This window comes from Cladosporium halotolerans, assembly GCF_011745625.1.
Source record: "Cladosporium halotolerans strain TM138-S3 chromosome Unknown Sca5, whole genome shotgun sequence".
Lineage (NCBI taxonomy): Eukaryota > Fungi > Ascomycota > Dothideomycetes > Cladosporiales > Cladosporiaceae > Cladosporium > Cladosporium halotolerans.
Window position 1 is genome coordinate 762,731 of NW_027191456.1, and position 13,713 is coordinate 776,443.

Consider the following 13,713-nt stretch of genomic DNA (forward strand, 5'->3'; position numbering starts at 1 on the left):
GTGGGAGAGATGGTTGGACAGGCGTGGCGTTTGGTGTTGGCAATCTGTGATATAGCATACAACTACAGGAAAGGAACGCTCAACGTGTCTAGGCTGCCCGTGGAGATCTTAGCCCGGGACCATGCTGCAACCGGACGTCTTGGGAAGCCGCAGCCGGGGAACGTATTGTTAGAATAAAACACCCAAAACCCAAGATGACGCTTTTCATATCTCAATCTGTGCAACCTGCCTTTCTTCCCCACTCACTACCATCCCCGGAGGTTCGTATGCTTTTGCGGACGAAATCAAAGATGGGTATCATTTGTCGTGGTAAACGAGTGTCGTCGATCGGTAGGGAATCTTCAGGCTGTTTAGTATGTGTTGCACAAAAACGCCTTCAAATTAAGTCTTCTCCTCGCGGGTAACCCTTCTTTGACAGGGAAATAAGAAAGGATGTTATTCACCAGTAGGGACGGGCATCGTAGCCGCGGTCATAGCCACCACCCCTCCTGTCACCCCTCGGGCTCGGCGGACGGCCGTAAGGCTCGCGGCCGTGGCCGTTCATGTAAGGATCGGCGTCGTAACCGCCGCCACCACGCGGAGGCGGGCCCGGCGGAGCGCCGTAGCGGTCGTCGACGTAGCGGCGCGGCGGAGGGTAGTCGTCAATCGGGGGAGGGCCACCACGGCGAGGCGCGGGGCCGTAGCGGTCCTCACGAGGGTCGTCGTAGTAGCGAGGGGGCGGGGAGCGACGACGGTAGTCGTCACGGCGAGGGCTGTAACCACGAGGAGGTCCGCGGCGGTCATAGTAGTCGTCCATGGGCGGGCCATGGCCATAGCCGTATCCGCGGCCACGGTAGCCAGGGGAACGAGAGCGGTAGCGAGGCTCGCGAGGACGCGGAATCTCTGATTGAGGCTGCGAGGGTTTAGTATCAAACGTCGGCTTTTGAGCAGGATACACTCACGTCAGAGACACATGTCACGGGAGCACCCTTGAAGTCGTGCTGATCAAGCTTCTCCACAGCAGTCGCGAGGTCGGCTGCCGTCTCGTATTCAACGAAACCCTTGCCACCAGAGCCCGTGGTGTCACGGTCACGGCTGACTTCACTGTAGACCACGTCAAGACCAGATTGGCGCGCAAAATCCTTCAGGTCCTGTCCATTCGTTAGCATTTGAAAAGATGACTAATACCAGGCAGTTGAGATAGAGTGTAGAATCTCATCAGAGCCCGGGCAGGGTACCCTTGATGCAATCTCATCTCATGGATCATGTACGTACCTGCCAGCTGGTCTCAAACGGAAGCCCGGTGATCGTCATACGATGAACGGTGCGACGCGGACGAGGAGCCATGCGTTCCTGGTAACCAGGACCGTCACGGGGACGAGTGCTACCACGAGCGAACTGGACTACCAGACGCTCGCCCATGAATTCAGAGCCATCTAACCAGCGATATATGTCAGTAACGGAAAGCATTGTCAGGGATGGATGGCAATGCTGTTGTAATTCGCGCATCCCATTTGCGTTAGTGAGCAACACTGCCATGAGAAGCACTTACGGAAAGCTAAGAATAAGTCAGCATCTTTATCCAACGAAGACAGCACAGGGGTCTGAGACACCTGCAAGGTGAGGTGGCAGTAGGGCTGAGACTTACCTGGCACGACATCACGCGCATCCATCGCATCTTTGTACTCGATGAAGCCAAAGCCATTCATGAGCTTGATCTCGGTGATCTCGCCAGTGCCATGGGTGTTGAAGTGGTTCTCAACATCGGCCTTGGTAGCTACAGTGCACGAGTTCCAGTTAGCGAATTCCGTGGGAGTTGAGTGAAGGCTTGCGAGCCCAGGCTCCAGCTCCGACCGCGATGAGACCAATGCCAGGGAAAGAATGTGTAAGAGGACGGGACAGTACGACGGGTCAAAGTGAGACTGAAGACGAGGCGCCGATGACGTGCAGGATGAGGCAAGGGAATCAGCCAACGGAAGCCGGTCATGTCCACGTCCACACTTCCTGGGCATGCGACGCCGGCGTGTCCTGGTATGCGCGATGGTGCCAACGCAGGGGAGGAAGGGTGCGGAAAGCCATATCGGAAGATCTTCAAGAAAGCGTACCGTTGCGCGGGAGGTTGCCAAGGTAGAGGCGCTGTCGAGAGAACGTTAGACGGCCAGTTCGAGGGCGCAATTCCTTGCGGGAGTGAAAGATCTCTTCTCTTTGTGGGCACTAACAGTATCGGGAGCTTTGCCTTCGGGCTCCATGGTTACGGGTGTCCTGTCCTGTAACGGGCGTCCTTCAAAGCGTGGAGCTTCCTGTCCTTCCTTGTGGGTGTTAGGGGCCAGCCTTATCGAGTGAGTGGCTGGAGGTCAAGCGCAAAGATGAGGCGACAATGTTGCACCAGTCCGTGGATGGCCAGTGACGGGTTGTGCAGATGCGCGGCACACGAGTTGCAGATGCAATGACGAGGTGGAGGTGATGAAAGCGGTTGCGGAGAAGGCAGGGCGGCGACGGTTGCGCCGCGCCGGCGCCAAGACGCCAGAAGTCGTGACAGGTTTAACAGACATCTGGCAGCCCGCTGAATCCCTGTAGCGAGACGATGGCTCTGAGGAAGCGTTGCGAGCAACGCGATTCAGCACACGTAATGCTACGCTGGATATCGATACATGCGAAAGCACATTACATAGTTTTACCGAGGATCACTAGATTTCTCGATGATCGATAATGCATCGGTCCGTCGTATGCGTGGCGTTTGACCTCGGAAAGGCGAAGCAGCCAATGAGTGAAGCAGCATTTTTGTCCAGATAAGCCGAGCGGCCAATCTTGCCTCTCACGATCTTAGCCGAGGAGCTTTCCACTACGCCGGGCATGACGGTATGAGTGCTCGCTGTACCCGACCACTTCTCCTCGCCTTGTGTTTCTCGCCTTGAGCTGGCTCGCGAGCCTCACCTTTTCCTTCACCCGAAATCATGTCAGTCCCCAGCATGCTATCGGCTACTGTGAGGCGGCGCGCCTTGCAGTCACCTGCAGCTTCCGCCAGCGCATTCGCCGCCGCAAAGCCCTCCGCCGTGAGCAATGCTCTGGCCTCCAGATGCCTCGTGAGAGGATACCGACCAGCACTCGTTACAGCTGGCCAAAGACGCACATTCACGGACACCCCTCGACGACGATTTGCCACACCGGACAACAACTTTGATCCTTCTACATTCGAGCGAGAGGTGGACGAGGTGGACGTCTGCATTGTTGGTGGCGGACCCGCAGGCTTGAGTGCCGCCATCAAGCTTAAACAACTCGCGAACGAGGCCGGCAATGAGGACTTCCGCGTGCTCCTTCTGGAAAAGGCCGGCGAGCTGGGAGACCATATTGTCAGCGGCAATGTCGTCGAGCCGTCCGCGATCAACGAACTCATCCCCGACTGGCTTTCAGAGGACAACCCGAACCGCTTCGAGAACGCCACGCCCGCATTGGAGGACCGCATGCGATTCCTGACCAAGAACAAGTCCTTCCCGATCCCTAAGCCGCCTGAGATGAACAACCACGGCAATTACATTATTTCATTGAACGAGTTCACAAAGTGGCTTGGCGAGAGGGCAGAAGAGGTGGGCGTCGAGATATACCCTGGCTTCGCGGCGTCCGAAGTCTTGTACACACCGCAGGGCGAGGTTAAGGGCGTTGCCACAAATGATCTGGGTATCTCCAGGTCCGGTCAGCCCAAAGACAGCTTCGAGCGCGGTATGGAGTTCCACGCTCGGTGTACACTCCTCGGAGAGGGCTGCCACGGTAGCTTGACGAAGCAGGTGACCAAGAAGTACGACCTCCGCCGCGACAGCCAGCACCAGACCTATGGCCTCGGTATTAAGGAAGTTTGGGAGATCGACCCGGCGAAGTTCCAGAAGGGTCTTGTTGTACACAGCATGGGTTACCCGCTGCCCAACGACACATACGGCGGCGCCTGGATGTACCACTTTGGCGACAACCTAGTCTCGATCGGTCTTGTCGTTGGCCTTGATTACCCCAACCCCTGGCTAGCACCGTACGGCGAGTTCCAGAAGATGAAGCACCACCCGCAGTACTCCCAATATCTCGAAGGTGGCAAATGCATCTCCTACGGCGCGCGCGCACTGAACGAGGGCGGCTTCCAGTCCATCCCCAAATGCGCCTTCCCCGGCGGCGCTCTCATCGGCGACACCGCAGGCTTCCTCAACGTCCCCAAGATCAAGGGAACGCACACCGCCATGCGCTCCGGCATGCTCGCGGCCGAAGCCGCCTACGACGCTCTGAAAGAGACCTCCGACACCGGCAACGCGGTCTTCCTGTACGACTACGAAGACAAGCTGCGCAACAGCAGCATCTGGAAGGAACTGAAGGCTGTCCGCAACATGCGCCCGTCCTTCCACACGCCGCTCGGCATCTGGGGCGGCATCGCGTACTCCGGCCTCGAGGCCTACCTGTTCCGCGGCAAGATGCCCTGGACGCTCAAGCACGGCAAGCCCGACCACGCGCGCACCAAGCTCGCGGACGAGTGCGAGAAGATCGAGTACCCCAAGCCCGACGGCAAGATCAGCTTCGACATCATGACGTCCGTCAGCAGGACGGGCACGAACCACGAGGAGGACTCGCCGTGCCATTTGAAGGTCGCCGACTGGGATAAGCACGCGGAGCTCGAGTGGCCGAAGTACAAGGGCGTGGAGAACAGGTTCTGCCCCGCTGGTGTGTACGAGTATCCTGAGGATGAGAGCAAGGAGCTCGGCGTGCGGTTCCAGATCAACTCGCAGAAGTGAGTGCTCCTTACGTTGTTTGCGTTGAGACGCAGTCGCTGACTGAATCTCTTAGCTGCATCCACTGCAAGACTTGCGATATCAAGGTACCGGACCAGGACATCACGTAAGTTCGATCGATTCGAGATCAAAGCCCGGACGACTGCTAACATTATCACTAGCTGGACTACCCCTCAGGGAGGCGAGGGCCCCAAGTACACCATGACCTAAGCAAAATACCCATCCACCGTCAGTGTCTGGCTGTCGCGTGCTGATTCTGACTGTACATATTCGTGCATATTGTGTATATCAAGACACTGAATCATTGAGTGAACATTCAATCTTACCATCAGACGTGCTCATGTACTTATGCACCCGCGTGTGCATCAACACACTGAATTTATTGAATAACACCAGCGATAAGATGTGCTTATATACTCTTGCGCCCATACGCTCATGTTTGCATCAAGACAGTGAATCAAGTGAATGGCTTCCAGCCTTAAAACTGTGCTCATGTTCATTTCCATACACTGAACCCACTATAATAAACCCCAGCCATGAGACGCGTGCGCAGCGACTAGCCAGTACTGAATCCCAGGGATGCAAGACAACAACGGTATAACTCTACCTAAGTAATATCATTCACACTTGTCACAAGACTCGAGCAACTCGATTATCAATAGCCTACCCCGAGACTCCTAACCCGCAGCGACGACACCTGTCACTTACATGCGCCCCAATAGGCAGGTACCCTGGCTCCTTTCACATGCAAAGCCAACCACGGCACGTGAGGCGCAAACTCGCCTGCGACATCCCCGAACAGCAGGCTGATTGGACAGCGGGCAGCAAATAGCGTTTGCAAGCGCCATCAAGAACCGGCAGCAGGAGGGACAGGTGGCGGCTTTCCCAACGCGCGCCCGCGGATCCGCGACACGTCTGAAATTTCTGGGCGCCGCCCTCCTGGCAGCCCAGCCAACCCCAGCGACCACACCGGCCTTCTTCGATATCCCGCCAGCGGACGGAACATGCGTTCGCATGGCGCCGTTGTGCGTGGCGCGCGTCGGCCGTGGATGCGACCAGGTGCGTGGTGTCCGACTGCTTGCTTGCTTGCTTGCGGGCCTGCGTGCAGGCTGCCTCAGGCGGGCTTCCAGGCTCTTCCATCGTCGCTGCTGCTGCCCACGGCCCCTGGCCGCGACGGAGATGTGACTCACTGCGCCCGCCTCGCCTTCCTCGCACCTCCCTGCCGCCGTCGCCGCCTCCTTCCACTACTGTCTCTCTCCCTCTCTCTCCCGCCGCACACTGCTGCCCTCGCGGTGTGTCGCCGGTTTGCCTCCGCTGCGACGGCGCAGAGCCCCGGCACTCATGGCCGCTGCTGACCCGCCGCCCGCGACCGACGCCGTGCTGGCTGGCTGCCCGGCTGGCTGGCGTGGTGATTAGATGACGCATAGGGGCGCGCGTTGTGGAGAAATTTCACGCCCGGCGGGCCGTGCACGGCTGCGCGCGGCCAATCAGCGCGCCGCAGCCCCAGCGACGGCTCGCCCGCGCGCCGCCTATAAGTACGGCCGCTGTCCCCCGACTTTTCGCGCTGCCAGCCCTCCCCGACCGCCTGCCCTCGTCCCGCGACGCTCCTCACCCATCCACTCCGTAGCTTCGAAATCAAGACTTTTCCTAACCACGGAGCCCCATTTCTTTCGATTGTGCCCTCTCGCGGTGCATTTCACTCTCTAGAAGGGGACCAAAGCGCGCATTTGGATTGGAACAGCGCCCGCGACCGAGCAGTCGAGCCAGCAGTCACGTGCGCCCGCTGAGAGCCTCCGCGCCTGCGACCGCGCTCTCCACCCAGCCTTGCGCGCATCGCGACCAGCCCCGGCCGACTCACTCCAACCCTTTAATACTGAAGGCATTGCCGGCAGCGCCTTCACCCGCCACCCATCACCGCGCCGACCTCGTCGTCGCCTCCGTCGCGCCCACCACCAGTACCACTCTGCAGTGAGTGAGGGAGACATTCGCTTGTTCATCTCCCACTTCTGGTACGACCCAGCTTCACATCACACACACACAACACACCTAGCGTCATCGCTATCGTCACGCGCACGAGCTCCGCCTCGCGACACTCGCCGGCGCATCTGTCATATCGCACCTCGTGCTCTGACTCTCCAGTCTCTCGTCAGACTGACCCGCGCGCGACCTTCACCAGTCGTCGCATCCTTCATTCGATCGTCCTTTGAGCCTCATCACTCAAAGGCAATCACATCACCGTCGTCATCATGGATCCCTACATGACCCACCCGGCCACCGCGCAGCAGGCGAAGGACTTCACGGCCGCCGGCACGCTCTCCGGCTACTCGGGCGGCGCAGCGGGCCACCTTACTCCGCCTTCATCTGAGAAAGATGGACAAGCACAGCAGGCGAACAAGAACGGCGTTCCGAACGGTCAGTCGCAGGGAGGTAATGCCGCGCAGCAAGGCAACGGGGTGACTCCCGCTACTCCCGCCACTCCGGCTGCGACGCCTGGCGCAGGCCAGGGTGTCAGTGGAATCGTCCCGACGCTACAGTGAGTATTGCCTTTGTCATGTGTGTACGCTTGAGGACTCGAGTGTTGACAGTTTCACAAAGAAACATCGTCGCTACGGTCAACCTTGACTGCCGTCTTGACCTGAAGACCATCGCTCTGCACGCCCGTAACGCTGAATACAATCCAAAGGTATGGGCGCAGCAGCCTTGACGGCATGCGACCCTGAGCTAATATCTTCCCAGCGTTTTGCCGCCGTGATCATGCGTATCCGTGAGCCCAAGACCACCGCACTCATCTTCGCCTCAGGCAAGATGGTCGTGACTGGCGCCAAATCTGAGGACGACAGCAAGCTTGCGTCTCGCAAGTACGCCCGTATCATCCAGAAGCTCGGATTCAACGCGAAGTTCACGGACTTCAAGATCCAGAACATAGTGGGTTCTTGCGACATCAAGTTCCCCATTCGCCTTGAGGGCCTGGCCAGCCGTCACCACATGTTCAGCTCTTACGAGCCCGAACTCTTCCCGGGTCTCATCTACCGCATGATGAAGCCCAAGATCGTCCTGCTCATCTTCGTGTCCGGCAAGATCGTCTTGACCGGCGCCAAGGTGCGCGAGGAGATCTACCAGGCCTTCGAGCTCATCTACCCCGTGCTCTCCGACTTCCGCAAGACTTGAAACAAGCCTTGACGTGCTCGTCGTGACCCACAACCAACAGGCATCCTGTACCATCATCATCGAACACGACTTGTACCACCAAAAGAATACCCACCAGAGGTTTTGATGCCGGCCTCTCTGACCAAACGGCGATGCCTGTCTTGTCAACTCTTTCCTGCCTGCTGCGCTGTTCACGACATCACCCAGCCAGCATCCGCAACACGAGAGAAGCAACAGCTCGACCCGGTCGAAGCTTTTTCCACAACAAAAGAGATTCTTGATTTTTCCTGCTTTCTTGCATGGCGAGGTGTTCCCGGCGTTGAACTATCACCCCTTTCTTCTGCTTTCCTCTTCCGGGGCCTCAATGAAGCGAATGAGGCTTTTCCAATGGGCGGGTTTTTCAGACTTCCGGAAAAGAACGTTTTTTTTCCCTTCACCTTTTTCGTCGTTTCTCAAACACAACAAACATCAACTAGAATCAATCGTGTCGCTCGCCCAATTGCCCTCTTGAAGGGTATGCAAACGGGCAAGCACACAATTCACTCGCAAGCAGCGGGACGCGATCGCCCCCGCTCGCTCGCTCAACTTCAAAACTCCAAAAACCAAACATACAAAAAACTCTCACAAAACTGCTTGCTTGCTCGGTCAGAGAAAGGAAAGGAGGGAAGCGGAGTAGTCGTTCGTGGGCGCTTTAGGGGGACTGGGGCTGGGTTTCGGAGGGATCGGGTGGGTTTCTGTCGGGTTTGGTTTCCGTCTTTTCTCTTTTCACCACTCGCGCGCAGTTGCAGTTGCAGGTGCGGTCGGTGTTTGTGCCTTCGTATACCCCCCTGGTAGGGCTGCTGTTTTTCTGAGAAGGGGTTGGGGATGTGGGCTACCTGGGAGGATGGAGTGGAAGGGTGCGCGGTTCAGGGGGGGTCGTGGGGTGAGAGAGTATGGTGTGGTATGGTAGGGTATGGTATAGATTGAGGGAATGGAGACTTTCTTTCTTGCCAGGACGGTTCTCGGATTTCATTCCATCACTGCCCAACCCCCTGTCGTGAAGCCTACTTGCTGTTGCCCGTTTCACCACATCCGGTCATCCAGAGGTCATCCTCATCAGTTCTGCGAAGACGAATCTCAGATGAAGAGGTCTTGTTGATTCCAGACACAGGCGCTGTTGTGCTGGGCGTTAAGGTAGCTGCCGGCGTGTGTTCTGGCCATTAGCATCGGGCCGAGTTGAGCATTGGCAGTCGGGTCGCGCAATGCCGTTGTCTTGTTGAGTGTATACGGTATGCGTCTGTCTCCCCGCCACTTGCACAATGTGTTCCTTCGCTTCGGACGTCAGCTGCACAACAGTCGATGAACGTCTCTCCGTAGTCTCACCACCGCCACGATCACCGATTCTGATCACCCTCCTGCCGAGAACAAATCTCACCGCGGCGCTTTTTCACCTCTGGCATGCATTGCTCATCACGATACTCGCAGCCCGCACTGCACAAACAGGGCAACCAGCTCAGGCTCACGCCGCCCGCCGAACGAATCGCAGCGCCGCCTTCAGTCAGACGCCACTCGAATGGCTTCGCGTGGCTTGCACTGGGGGCCTGAGAAAACACTCTGCAGGGTCTTTGCCGTTACGCGACGGATGTTTCTACAGTAGGTACTCCATCGAAACATCACGCCACGGCCTGAATCGTGATCGCCAGGGCTCAGCGCCGGCCCGGCTTACAGCACGGTGGCTTGTCTTCACTGCCGTGCTCGCCTGACGCTTGCATTGCAGGACTGCGCGGGCGGGCGGGTCGAGTGTAGACGGCGATGTAGCTGCAGCTCGGCCGGCGACCGATACGGCGCGCAGGACGAGATCTATCGAGCGTGCGAGGGGGAGAGGGGAGGGCGAGGCACTCGCGCGCCGGTCTCCTGATGACATGTTTGTGAGAGGGGAAGCGATACCAATCCATACATATATCATAGCAAGCCGCGCGAGCCCGTAAACCGCTCGCTGCATCTTCATTTTTCTTCGAGGAACTCGTCTATCACGCCCACCCTTTCAGAGCTATACCCAGCCAAGCCATGTCCTACCCAACGACCCAAGCCTTCATCCACGCCGGCTCCTGGGGCCCCGCCACGCGCCAGCACCCGCTCATGGCGTGGATGGAGCAGTACACGCGCGAGTTCGACCGCAGCCGGGGGTTCGCGGACGCGAGCGCGAAGCCCGAGGCGTGGATGACGGAGGACTTCACGTGAGCCTTCGCGTTGCAGAAAGAATGAAATCGGCCGCAGTGTTTTTGGCCACTGACTTCCTTCCTCCCCCCAACAGTGTTCAAATGAGCGACGGCAAGCGCTTCGGCGGGCTGCGCGCGGCGGTCGCGGCACTCGTGGAGAAGTACGCGCCTTTCACGGGCGGCCACAAGCACGATCCGACGGAGCTGGTGGTGTGGCGCGATGGGGAGGATTGGGTGATGTTCGGGCACGCGAGAAGCTATCTTGGTTTCGAGGGCGTGGAGAGGGAGGTGAGGGATCCGGAGGGGGAGATGTGGAATGTTTTCCTCGAGGCTACGTATCGGTTCGTTTATGTGGAGGACGCGGCCGCCGAGAAGGGGTTTAAGCTGAAGGAGACGAGGATTTTTGCCGATCCGATGCCCGCGGTGGCGTTGATGTTGCAGAAAGGGTTGGCTACGCCGCAGCAGTTGGGGCTGGCTTGATGGGTTGGTGATGGGTGTTGGTGGTGGTGTTATTGTTGTTGTTGTTTGTTGATTTGAGCTGTTGTTGCTGATGAGACTGAGTGTACTGTTTTTGTAGCGCTCGAATTGTAGGTCAATCTGTTCATTCCACGTACAGTCTCCACAGCATGCGGTCGATGTCGATGTCCTCCATAGACACGCGATGTTCGCCACGTATATCGAACCATTGGTCCAAGTCGTCGTCGCCTGCCCATTCGGCAGTGAGCCCTCGATTCGTACGCATTACAGCTTCTGCCAGAGACATACTGCCTGGCTGCGGCCTTTCAAGAGCAGCGTGTTCTGCCCATATTCTTTCTAATAGGTCATCATCGTCGCTCAATGTCGAGCGCGCCAGCTCTTCTCTCAGCATATCCATTCCCGTCCGTGTTTCATTGGTTCGTGCATCCGCAACGCTGGCTTCGTCTTCTTCGAACAAGCCTCTCACGTTCTCCAGTGGATCGGCGTAGCTGTCGTTATCGGAGTCGTCATCGGAGTCCGAGTCGTCTCCTCCATAATGGTCATCGTACTCTGCATAGGGATCTCCAGGCTGGTTGTACCTCGGACAGCCTCCTTTCTCCCAATGGTCGCTGTCACCGTCCGCGGTTTTCCCGCAAATAAAGCAGAAACCGGTGCCGCACTAGAGTATATTAGTATGACTGTTTTTCGAGACCAAAGAAGTTCGGTCAAGACGTACTTGGCAAGTCATGTGATTGCAAGCTTCTGCGAGCTCAATGCGGCGGCCACACTGTCGATTGGGACACTCTTGCCAATCGCGACCTCTCTTAAGCCCGGCGAACGCTTGAGCACGCTTCTCATTCGTTCGAGATTTTCCTGAACACACATGCTGCAGCATGGTTGCAGCATTGCTAGAGAATTCGTCACAGACCATGCAAGTCGCATTGGTGCACTTCTCGCACCTCGCAAGAATCAAAGCGTTCGGTCCAGTAAGCCTCTGTCGTGGACCAAGGTAAGTGCCGCAGGGCTCAGTAATCTTTCTACCTCCCGAGTCATCATGCGAAATCATATGCTGGCAGTACACGCGCCTACTCGGCGGCATCTTGTACTCGAGCTCCTTGCGCTTGTAGTTCTCGATGTACTCCTTCGAGAAGATGTGGCTGAACTCGCTCGGGTGCATTGAGCCGGCCCAGGTGGGCGGGTACTCGTGCTCGAACTCGAGCGCTTTGTCGAACATCTTGCGCACGCACGCGACGCATACGAGGCTTTCGTCGATGTTGATGCTGGTGTAGTCGTTCCAGCTCTCGCAGCAGCAGTCGCAGCTCCAGGAAGGCGGTCCCATTTTGGAGGGTTTTTGGTCAGATGTGTGTTCGGATAAGGCTCACGTCCGTACTTCGGTATTCGAGGGTGTGTCACCAGTGATTAGCGAGCGCGGGTGCGACGATGTTGAACCGCTGCCAGCCTGCGCGCGAAATAGTGTTGGAATGCTAATGAGCTGTGTTCTGAACTGACTGATATTGTAAGTGAAGCACAGAGCCACCTTCTTGCAAGAAACACAAGGCAGATTCACGAGCTGAGGTAGTCAGTGCATCTTGCCTGAGGTAGAAAAAAAGTGGGGCGTTTGTGACGACGTCGAGCTCAAGGCAGCAGCACCGCATGTGACAAAACGAATCACCGCCGCCACGTGTGCCTGCATGTATCCGGCTCAGCCTCAGAATTTAAACTCATCGCACATCTCATTGGACGAAGTAAAATACTGCGAAGGCCGATTCAGTGTATACGGACAAGCTGTCGCTTTATCCAGTCATAGTCAAATGTTAAGCCGCATTCCAAACTCCATCGCGACGTACCAATGTTCCATGCTATCTTGAGACTTGACTCATGAGAAATCCTCGCCCTTCTCCTCTATGCCTTCCTTGACCCTCAGGAGAAGAGTAGTCTTCCACTTGTCCAGCTTGGTCAACTGGTCAAACTGAAACAGTTTGTCGGCGAACTTCTCCTGGTCGCCCTCCTCCGCTGCTTCTGACAGATCTACAAGCAGCTGGTGTTCCCTCGTCTGTGTGAAGCTCGGGTCAAGCTCGCGGTACGACTCTAATGCGCGGTTTGTCGCGACCATGTCTCCAGAAGCCAAGTGGCAGATGCCGGCCTTGAGCAAGTACTCTTTGACAGACCACTTCATCAGATTGCTGTTGATACTCGATTGTGAGATGCGCTCGTAGTTGGAGATCGCTTTTGTGTAGTCGCCCTCTAGCGCGCACAGGTCGGCGAGCTTCAGGTAGAGCTTGTTTGCCAGTCTGCGTTTAAGTCAGCTTGAAAGTACGCCGAACGAAATTCGATCCAACCTACGCTTCGGCGTTGTCATTTTCATACCACCCAGCAGCGGTCTCGTATGCTTCCATCGCTCTCTTCTGGTCGCCAATCTCCAGCTCATACAGCTCAGCAAGGTTCTGCTTGTGGCCAGCTGCTCTTCTGAAGTTGCCCCTCAGGGTATAGTGACCGATCGCTTTCTCCAGACATCTCGCTGCGTCCTCAGGCTCGTCTTTACGGTACGACTTGAACGCATCTGTGAGTGTGTTTGCGGCGTCGTCCGGCTCGTTCAGCTTGTCCATCTGTATCGAGGCTGCCTTCTCAAAGCACTGGCCGGCTTCCTTGTTTGCTTTCTGCATGCGAAAGGCGTTCGCAGCCTGGGTGTAGAGCTCGCACGCATTTTCGAACTTCTCTGAGCGTCCACCGAAGAATGAGAAGCCACCGCTGGCGCCAGAGAGGGCCTTGTCGGCCTGAAATATTTATCAGTGGGTTGTTCCTTGTGCGGGGGAAAGAGCTTGTGTCTTGCCTTTTGGAGCAGCGCTCTCGGATCTTGTGCCATGTTAGCTAGTGATGCTTTCGCTTCTGTGAGGTCGAAGTGCCGGAGAGCTGTGCGAAAACAAGTCTTCAATCTTTTCAGACCTCGACGGGCGTTTGTTTGATATGCGATGGCGGCCACGCAGTCAGGCTGGCTGACGTAGCGCTAACAGATCGCGCTAAGCCCCGCGCTCGTCAGACCTGCCGGATTCACGGCACTTTCGAAAGTCGACGCGCCAAACGCGTCTCCAAAGTCGTGAACGTCGAGAAGTTGCTTGAAGTGTAAGCACTCGGCGTGGAGCGCACGATTTTCAAAGCCCACGCTTTCGATA

At 57.1% G+C, this 13,713-nt stretch overlaps 5 protein-coding genes across 5 annotated transcripts; 2 read left to right on the forward strand and 3 right to left on the reverse strand.

The window, feature by feature from the left end:
• Positions 1-29: 29 nt before the first annotated feature.
• WHR41_02180 (uncharacterized protein) lies at positions 30-2,429 on the reverse strand. The gene is made up of 6 exons (XM_069370786.1): positions 2,199-2,429; positions 2,085-2,115; positions 1,628-1,756; positions 1,255-1,415; positions 942-1,130; positions 30-892 (listed from the first exon to the last, which is right to left on the reverse strand). The coding sequence occupies exons 1-6, from the start codon at positions 2,226-2,228 to the stop codon at positions 440-442; spliced, it is 993 nt and encodes a 330-aa protein (XP_069232159.1). The 5' UTR covers positions 2,229-2,429; the 3' UTR covers positions 30-439.
• A 446-nt stretch (positions 2,430-2,875) lies between these two features.
• On the forward strand, positions 2,876-5,067 carry WHR41_02181 (uncharacterized protein). The gene is made up of 3 exons (XM_069370787.1): positions 2,876-4,741; positions 4,798-4,848; positions 4,904-5,067. The coding sequence occupies exons 1-3, from the start codon at positions 2,934-2,936 to the stop codon at positions 4,950-4,952; spliced, it is 1,908 nt and encodes a 635-aa protein (XP_069232158.1). The 5' UTR covers positions 2,876-2,933; the 3' UTR covers positions 4,953-5,067.
• Positions 5,068-6,942: 1,875 nt separating this feature from the next.
• Positions 6,943-8,881, forward strand: tbpA_0 (TATA-box-binding protein). Its single transcript, XM_069370788.1, has 3 exons — positions 6,943-7,275; positions 7,338-7,425; positions 7,479-8,881. The coding sequence occupies exons 1-3, from the start codon at positions 6,989-6,991 to the stop codon at positions 7,908-7,910; spliced, it is 807 nt and encodes a 268-aa protein (XP_069232161.1). The 5' UTR covers positions 6,943-6,988; the 3' UTR covers positions 7,911-8,881.
• Positions 8,882-9,994: 1,113 nt separating this feature from the next.
• Positions 9,995-12,089, reverse strand: WHR41_02183 (uncharacterized protein). Its single transcript, XM_069370789.1, has 2 exons — positions 11,280-12,089; positions 9,995-11,222 (listed from the first exon to the last, which is right to left on the reverse strand). The coding sequence occupies exons 1-2, from the start codon at positions 11,880-11,882 to the stop codon at positions 10,689-10,691; spliced, it is 1,137 nt and encodes a 378-aa protein (XP_069232160.1). The 5' UTR covers positions 11,883-12,089; the 3' UTR covers positions 9,995-10,688.
• A 330-nt stretch (positions 12,090-12,419) lies between these two features.
• WHR41_02184 (uncharacterized protein) lies at positions 12,420-13,406 on the reverse strand (the record flags this gene model as incomplete). The annotated part of the gene is made up of 3 exons (XM_069370790.1): positions 12,420-12,834; positions 12,887-13,317; positions 13,374-13,406. 3 exons carry the CDS (start codon positions 13,404-13,406, stop codon positions 12,420-12,422), a joined length of 879 nt encoding a protein of 292 aa, XP_069232157.1.
• Between the last annotated feature and the right edge of the window lie 307 nt (positions 13,407-13,713).